This window comes from Babylonia areolata, chromosome 30, assembly GCF_041734735.1.
Source record: "Babylonia areolata isolate BAREFJ2019XMU chromosome 30, ASM4173473v1, whole genome shotgun sequence".
Taxonomy (NCBI): domain Eukaryota; kingdom Metazoa; phylum Mollusca; class Gastropoda; order Neogastropoda; family Buccinidae; genus Babylonia; species Babylonia areolata.
Window position 1 is genome coordinate 14412461 of NC_134905.1, and position 10000 is coordinate 14422460.

At 41.6% G+C, this 10000-nt stretch overlaps 1 protein-coding gene across 1 annotated transcript in view; it reads right to left on the reverse strand.

Moving 5' to 3' along the window:
• LOC143275256 (uncharacterized) overlaps positions 1–10000 on the reverse strand; it is a 95940-nt gene that overhangs the window by 11431 nt on the left and 74509 nt on the right. Inside the window, exons 29-33 of the mRNA XM_076579232.1 lie at positions 7429–7608; positions 5114–5221; positions 3541–3612; positions 2916–3038; positions 1137–1244 (exon numbers count right to left, since the gene is read on the reverse strand). Coding sequence (XP_076435347.1) covers positions 1137–1244; positions 2916–3038; positions 3541–3612; positions 5114–5221; positions 7429–7608 — 591 coding nt within the window. The remainder of the gene's footprint in view (positions 1–1136; positions 1245–2915; positions 3039–3540; positions 3613–5113; positions 5222–7428; positions 7609–10000) is intronic.

Consider the following 10000-nt stretch of genomic DNA (forward strand, 5'->3'; position numbering starts at 1 on the left):
TTAAGCACTTTTGTAATGTAACGAATCTGACACCACACCACCACAACAACCCAACACTGTTGTATGTTGTTTACTGTAATAACATCCACACATACATCTATCCTATTGAGGATTGCGCATATCTTATATATGTACAGTGCTGTCATAACTGTTATGCGTCATGTTTCATCATTGTTATCATCATTTATCATCAACACCCACACTCTTATTCCAACACCACAACTCTGTATCCCACACCCATCTATATCCAACACCCACCCTCATCCACACCCATCTTCCACCCCTCCCACCCACCCCCCACCCCACTCTGCTATCCAACCCCCACTCCTCAGTATCCAAACCCCATCTCCTATCCCAGCAACCCGCTCCAACACCTCAGACCTCCGTCATCTCCACACCGCATCGTCCTATCCGCACGCAGTGGACGTCCCACTTTCAACCTCACCTCACCTCACCACCCTGTGCCTCCAACCACCACAACAACAACGCTCCGTGTAGTCCACTACTATCGTCACCCCTGTGTCCCAACACCCACACCATCCTGTATCCCTAAAACACCCTATCTTCCATATCCCAACACCAAACACCTGTATCCCAACACCCACACTCTGTATTCCAACACCCACACTCTGTATTCCAACACCCATCTTCCATATCCCAACACCCACACTCTGTATTCCAACACCCACACTCTGTATTCCAACACCCATCTTCCATATCCCAACACCCATCTTCCATATCCCAACACCCACACTCTGTATTCCAACACCCATCTTCCATATCCCAACACCCACACTGTATTCCAACACCCATCTTCCATATCCCAACACCCACACTCCGTATCCCAACACCCACACTCTGTATCCCAACACCCACACACTCTGTATCCACTTTGACCACCACTGTATTCCATGATCCACCCCACCCCCTCCCTTAAAAAAAAAAAAATTCATTCAGTGTTTTGAAAACATAATTTGTGAACAATTTCAATAGTACACTAACACACACACACACACACACACACACACATGCATGCAAGCACAGCACACACACACACACACACACACACACACACACACACACACACACACAACGAGGCAGCATCTTCACAAATCACAATCAAGGCTGAGACGAACCTGGGAACCCAGGCAGCCCAGGTTCTCCCTTGAACCCACGGGGCCCAACGCCAGAGTCAGTGCACGGATCTCCCTTCATTCCCGGCAATCCGTCCAAGCCAGGCAGACCTGTGTGAACATGATGAGTTTCAGTTTTTCAGTTTCAGTAGCTCAAGGAGGCGTCACTGCGTTCGGACAAATCCATATACGCTACACCACATCTGCCAAGCAGATGCCTGACCAGCAGCGTAACCCAACGCGCTTAGTCAGGCCTTGAGAAAAAAAAAAGAAAACAAAAGGTGAATAAATAATAGATAAGCTTACATAAATAAATAAATAAATAATAATTATAATATAAAAAAGATAGTAGTAATAATAATAATAACATAATGATAATAATAAATAAATAAATAAATAAATAAATAAGACAACAATGATGATAAATAAGCATGATGAACAAAAAAAATTGGTGAGGTAAGCTTACATAAATAAATAAATAAATAATAATTATAATATAAAAAAGATAGTAGTAATAATAATAATAATAATAATAATAATAATAACAACATAATGACAATAATAAATAAATAAATAAATAAATAAGACAACAATGATGATAAATAAGCATGATGAACAAAAAAAAATTGGTGAGGTAAGCTTACATAAATAAATAAATAAATAATAATTATAATATAAAAAAGATAGTAGTAATAATAATAATAATAATAACATAATGATAATAATAAATAAATAAATAAATAAGACAACAATGATGATAAATAAGCATGATGAACAAAAAAAAAAAAGGTGAACTCACTCCAGACAATAGTTTTCTTCCTACGACCCATTTGTTAGGATTAGGAAAAAAAAATCACAAAAAATACAAAACACAAAGTAACTGAATGAAACTCACTGTACTTGACCCACTAACCCCTCTTCTAACGTTGTGTGTACGCCCATCCCCCTCCCTCTCTTCACAGCCCTCAGAAGCTGAGTCACTGTCAGTACCTTCTTGCTGGTAGCTTTCTTCACTGCAGACACTTTATTCAACGTCTTCATCATCCTCGTCGATGTCGAAACCTTCAGTTTGAAGCATTTCATTTTCAATCACTTCAGCAGCAGTAAAAAGCCGCTGTCGTGATCTAGTTTGCTCCAAAAATTTCCACTTGTACTGCCTGCGACGCCGTTTTCGATATGTATGCAGATTACCTTGTCATGTGGGGTACCAAGGTCAACGGCTGACCAGCGAGTGTATGGTCACGGAAACCTCACGAAGAAACTTTCCATTCGACCCTTGACATGTTCGCAATGCCCAGGTGTAGCTGCGATTTTTATGCTACCCCACGAGGAAAACGTGGACAAATTTTTAATTGTCGAAATCGCTATGACATTCTGTCATCCGGAACACTACCTTACGTCAGGAACGCTATAGCGTTCCATCGGTCCAGAGTCATCATCACCATTATTATTATTAATGACATTATTATTATCATCATTATCATCATCATTATTGATATTACTATTATTATTATTGATATTATCATTATTATTATCATCATTATTATTATCTTATTATTCTTGTCCTTCTTCTTATTGTTATTATCATAATTAAAATTAATATCACTATATGTCATCATTACTGTTATCATTGTTATTATTATCACCATCATTATCACCATCATTATCATCATTACCATCATTACAATCATCATAATCATCATCCACGGAGTTGGGTGGATCGCAACCTGCAGGTAAAAAAACAAACAAAAAAAATAAAAAAACACCTGCTGACGAACTTACCTGGCTCTCCCTTGGCGCCGAAGGCACCGTCTCTCCCAGGACCACCGTCGCGCCCTGGCTCTCCCTTCAGTCCCACTGTGGGCAGGCCGGGCAGACCCTGGGGTCCCTGGGGGCCTTGAGGACCTGGGGACCCACAGGAAGGTCATGTGTTTTACCTGTGTCTGTCTACCTGCTGTATCTGAACGAATGTTTTGGGCGTGGGTGGGTGGGTGTGTGCGTACACGTGATGCATACACGTACGCATGCACATATGCATGCGCATCGACACTCACAAACGTGCACATGCGTGCACACACACACACACATACTTACATGCGCACACACACATGCGTGCGCGCGCACAACACTCACTCTCACAAACACACGCGCACACAAATACACTCTCTCATCTGCACAGACACAGACACACATACAGACACACACACATACACTTACTCACACCCACACTCACAAACACACACACATGCAAAGTTACTCACCCACACGCATGCACGCACACACACACACACACACACACACACACGCACGCACGCACGCACACACACACACACACACACACACACACACGCACGCACGCACACGCGCGCGCACACACACACACACACACACACACACACACACTCACCAGGGTCTCCCTTGGAACCAGGGTTACCAGGACGACCATCCAGACCTTGTAGCCCAGGTTCACCTTTGCCGCCTGAAAAACCACATCAATTACCTCCACATAAAACTCAGCAACAACAAAAACCACATCAATTACCTCCACATAAAACTCAGCAACAACAAAAACCACATCATTTCCACATAGAGCTCAGCAACAACCACATCATCTCCACACAGAGCTCAGCAACAACATCATTTCCACATAAGGCTCAGCAACAAAAACCACATCATCATGACATGGAGCTCAACAACCACATCATCTCCACATAGAGCTCAGCAACCACATCATCTCCACATAGACCTCAACAACCACATCATCTCCACATAGAGCTCAGCAACCACATCATCTCCACATAGAGCTCAGCAACCACATCATCTCCACATAAAACTCAGCAACAAAAACCACATCATCTCCACACAGACCTCAGCAACCTCATCATCTCCACATGGAGCTCAGCAACAAAAACCACATCATCTCCACACAAAACTGAGCAACCACATCACATCCACACAGAGCGGCAGCAAAAACCACATCATCTCCACACAGACCTCAGCAACCACATCACATCCACATAGATCTCGGCAGCAAAAAAAAACCCCGCATCATATCCACATAAAACTCAGCAACCACATCATCTCCACACAGAGCTCGGCAACAACAACCACATCACATCCACATAGAGCTTGGCAGCAAAAACCAAAATTCTGAACAATACCTCACTGTGAATTTTCAACTCCTGCCCAGTACTGCCTGGAACAACTCTCAGATGACGCTGAACCTCTGTTTTTTCCCCCCCATTGATCTGCGCTTGCACCCTCATGACAACACGGAGGAGGCATCGACCCACTTTCATCAGACTTTCATCAGGACTCCCTAGTTATTTTTTTTAGCCAGAACCGTGTGCTCCTGCGCGTCTCCATTTTCCTTTTTTTTTCCCAGGTCACCGAAATGCTCGAATTTCGTCATGGAAACAGCTGTTATGACAAGAGGATTTTGAACATTTTCGGTGACTATTTTTGCATGTTTACCAGGTATTATTTGGTTACACCCATTATTTGCTTTAGCCTTCTATTTTTTTTTTTTTTTTTTTTTTGTTGTTGTTTTTTTGCTGCCCCATCATCTGCGCCGTTTCAGTGGCATTACTCCCACGCCGCTCATTTGGATTCCCCCATACACGGCCACGCCTGGGTTCGTCCGTCGCAGTTCCAGCGTCAGCAGTCCACAGGGAACCATTGATGTTAGGTCGCCAAGAGGCCACACACCAGAGGAGACCCTGCACTGCTGCTGAGCCTTCTATGTTTACTTTGAGCTTGTTTCTTGTCATATATCTACCATTACATATTCGAACTGATCCGTTCATAAACTCTGCCAAAAAGTTGTCCCAACAAAAGCAGTGCACACCCAGAGAAGCCATTTACGGTGGTGGGCTGCGCATGTCGTCATATGACCTAATTCTCGCACTGCCAGCGACGAAAAGTCCGCCACGAAAGCGGGCTGCACACCATGCCTAACATCTTGTACACCTGACACTCACCTGGTAGACCTGGCAGACCAGACAATCCAGAGTCTCCCTTAGGTCCTGACTGCCCTGGTCGTCCCGGCAACCCAGGCAGTCCTGGTTCACCTTTGACCCCGGGCAAACCTGAGGCAGAAAAAAAAAAAATGACGATGGACTGATTAACATAAAGCAGAACAGACCAGGGGAACCGTTTGCACAGACCAGGGGTTTGACGCACACAACTGACAGACCTGGAGGAATCTGGTGAACAGTTTTTTTCTGTGTGGTGCCCCAATGACTTTTTACACAGCTGGGGGAGAAAGAGGAGAAGGAGGAGGAGAAGAAGAAAAAGAAGAACAAGAATGAGGAGGAGGAGCAGAAGAAGAAGGAGGAGGAGGGAGAGGAGGAGGAGGAGGAGGAGAAGAAGAAGAAGAATGAGGAGGAGGAGGAGGAGAAGAGGAAGAAGAACAAGAATGAGGAGGAGGAGGGGGAGGAGGAGGAGGAGGAGGAGAAGAAAGAGAAGAAGAAGAACAAGAATGAGGAGGAGGAGGATAAGAAGAAAGAGAAGAAGAAGAACAAGAATGAGGAGGAGGAGGATAAGAAGAAGGAGGAGGAGGAGGAGGGGAGGAGGAGAAGAAGAAGGAGGAGGAGGGGGGAGGAGGAGGAGGAGGAGGAGGAGGAGGGGTGGAGGAGGAGGAGAAGGAGGTGGGGGGAGGAGAAGAAGAAGAAGAAGAAGAAGAAGAATGAGGAGAATGAGGAGGAGAAGAGAAGAAGAAGAAGAAGAAAAACCTGAGGGCATCATTTGGTAACCTCTACAGTCTTCTCAGAAAGCCCACTTCATGGAGGCAGTGAAAACAGAATTTTCAAGTTAAATATTGTTTTTCTTCTTTACTGTTGACAGACATTCTTTTCATTCAGACACACACACACACACACACACACACACACACACACACACACACAGAGAGAGAGAGAGAGAGAAAGAGATGAACCATCCACATATGTAGATATACACAGAAAAATCACACACGATAAATACATAATTCTTAAACACACAGATCATCAAATTATCTTCAGCAAACCAACTTTGAGACCTAAGAAAGGTACACACCAATAAAACACATACTTCTTTTCAATGTCAAAGATATTAAAAAAAAAAAACAACCCCCACCAAAGACAACAACAAAAGAAACAACAACAAACAACAACATTTTTAATGTTAAAACTTGAACAAGTCAGAATGCAGTCTCTTTTCCTGTTCCAAGGCAAGAACGCACCACAACCTAACACCACTGATTTTAACCCCTTCACTGCTAAACCTTGCTAGTAATGAGATCAGCGCGGCAAGAGTTCACGCACACTCCACCACTTTCTGTTGTGCTCACTAAAGGCGTCATCGATTCTGATTCCGTTGAACGTACCCCAACCCCACAGGGAAGAAGCTGGGAAACAGAAAGGCAACGGACATCCTAACCTCTAACCTCTTCTTCTTCTGCGTTCACTCGTATGCACACGAGTGGGCTTTTACGTGTATGACCATTTTTACCCCGTCATGTAGGCAGCCATACTCCGTTTTCGGGGGTGTGCATGCTGGGTATGTTCTTGTTTCCATAACCCACCGAACGTTGACATGGATTACAGGATCTTTAACGTGCGTATTTGATGTTCTGCTTGCATATACACACGAATGGGGTTCAGGCACTAAGCAGGTCTACACATATGTTGACCTGGGAGATCGGAAAAATCTCCACCCTTTACCCACCAGGTGCCGTCACCGTGATTCGAACCCGGGACCCTCAGATTGACAGTCCAACACTTTAACCACTCGGCTATTGCACCCGTCAACCTCTAACCTCAACTCTCATCTCAGTGAGGTGACACAGCCATTGACAAGCTTCTTCCTCTTCTTCATTCAAGGGCTGCAACTCCCACGTTCACTCCCATGTATATGAGTGGGCTTTTACGGGTCTGACCGTTTTTACCCTACCATGTAGGCAGCTATACTCTGTTTTGGGGGGTGTGCATGCTGGGTATGTTCTTGTTTCTATCACCCCCCAAACGCTGACATGGATTACAGGATCTTTAACGTGCGTATTCGATCTTCTGCTTGTGTATACACACGGACCGGGTTCAGGCACTAAGCAGTTCTGCACATCTGTTGACCTGGGAGATCGGGAATATCTCCACCCTTTCCTCATCATGCGCCGTTAACAAGACTCAAACCCGAGACCCTCAGATTGAAAGTCCAGCGCTTTAACCACTCGGCTATTGCACCCATCACTGACAAGCAGTACTCATCTGCAGCAGTCAAAGGTTAATTGTCAAACCACACACCCACACACACAACGTACATGGTTCTCCATCAAGCCCTGGTCGGCCCGAGTCACCCTTGAGACCCGGTAACCCAGGCAGTCCGTCACGACCCGGTAAACCGGTATCTCCCTTCAGACCCGGTAAGCCGTCCAGGCCTGGCAGACCCGACTCTCCCTTGGATCCTGACAGACCCGGTAGACCTGGCAGACCTCCGTTGCCTGTGGAACAATGACGATGACAATAACGTATAGTGCTTACATGGTTCTATCTTCCCAAGTTGTGGTACGACAACAGTAATATTATACAGCACTTACTTGGCACAACAAGTACAACAATAATATATAGTAAATAATATATAGTACTTACTTGGCACAACAAGAACAGCAACAATAATATTTAGTACTTACTTGGCATAACAAGAACAACAACAATAATATATAGTACTTACTTGGTACAACAAGTACAACAATAATAATATATAGTACTTACTTGGCATAACAAGAACAACAATAATAATATACAGTACTTACTTGGCACAACAAGTACAACAATAATATTTAGTAAATAATATATAGTACTTACTTGGTATAACAAGAACAACAACAATAATATTTAGTACTTACTTGGCATAACAAGAACAACAACAATAATATATAGTACTTGGAACAAAAAGTACAACAATAATAATATATAGTACTTACTTGGCATAACAAGAACAACAATAATAATATACAGCACTTACTTGGCACAACAAGTACAACAATAATATATAGTAAATAATATATAGTACTTACTTGGCACAACAAGAACAGCAACAATAATATTTAGTACTTACTTGGCATAACAAGAACAACAACAATAATATATAGTACTTACTTGGTACAACAAGTACAACAATAATAATATATAGTACTTACTTGGCATAACAACAACAACAATAATATACAGTACTTACTTGGTACAACAAGTACAACAATAATAATATATAGTACTTACTTGGCATAACAAGAACAACAACAATAATATACAGTACTTACTTGGCATAACAAGAACAACAACAATAATATATAGTACTTACTTGGTACAACAATAATAATATATAGTACTTACTTGGTACAACAAGTACAACAATAATAATATATAGTACTTACTTGGCATAACAAGAACAACAACAATAATATACAGTACTTACTGTGTCCTAACTTCCTGTCTTGTGAAACAAGAACAACAACACCACCTATAACACTAATAATAATAACAACAACAACAACAATACTATTACTACTGCTACTACTACTATTACTACTGCTACTAATAATAATTATAATAAATAATAATAATGATAGTCTATAGTGTACTTGCATGGCGCAAGCCTCCATGAAATGGTGTAACAATAACAATACTGCTACCACTACCACTACCACTACCACTACTACTACTACTACTGCTACTGCTATATCATGCCAACTCCCCGTGTAATGGTGGAACAACAACAACACTACTACTACTGATAATAATAGTAATAACAAGAACAAGAACAACAACTACAACAACAATACTACTACTAATGACAATAATGATAATAACAATAATGATAATCCACAGTGTACTTGCATGGTGCAAACTCCCATGAAATGGTGTAACAATAACAATACTACTATCACTACCACTTCTACTACTACTACTACTACTGCTGCTGCTACTGCTACTGATATATCATGCCAACTCCCCATGTTACGGTGGAACAACAAGAACAAGAACACTGCTACTACTACTACTACTGATAATAATAGTAATAACAAGAACAACAACAACTACAACAACATTACTACTACTATTACTACTACTAATGACAATAATGATAATAACAATAATGATAATCCATAGTGTATTTGCATGGTGCAAGCTCCAATGAAATGGTGTAACAATAACAATACTACTATCACTACCACTACCACTATATAATGCCAACTCCCCATGTAATGATGGAACAACAACAACAACACGACTACTACTACTACTAGTGATAAGAATAATAATAATAGTAATAATAATAATAATAACAGTAGTAGTAGTAATCATCATCATCATCATCATAATAACAACAAGGTTTAGTACTTACATGGCGCTAACTCATGTTGTGCAACAATAACAACAACAATGGTATTGTCTATTGCACTGAGAAGTGTATTGTCTACTGTTCCGAGTATTGTATTGTGTAGTTTTGTATTGTATTGTGTACAGTACTGAGTATTCCAGAGCACTGGGTATTGTACTATGTATTGTATAGTGTACTGAATTCTACTGTGCATTGTATTGCAAACTGCATCATACTGTGTATGAAATTATTTCGTCGGCTGCATTGTAATGTATTGCATGGCATTGCATTGTATTGAATTGCAAAGTGTTGAACTGCACTGCACTGCACTGTACTGAAATTCCATTGCATTGTATTGTAATGTTTTGTACTGTAATGTATTTTAATATATTGTACTGTATTGTATTGAATTACACTGCACTGCATTGCATTGTAATGTATTGCACTGTATTGCATTGCATTGCAATGTATTGTATTGCACTGTATTGCATTGTACTGTATTGTACTGCATT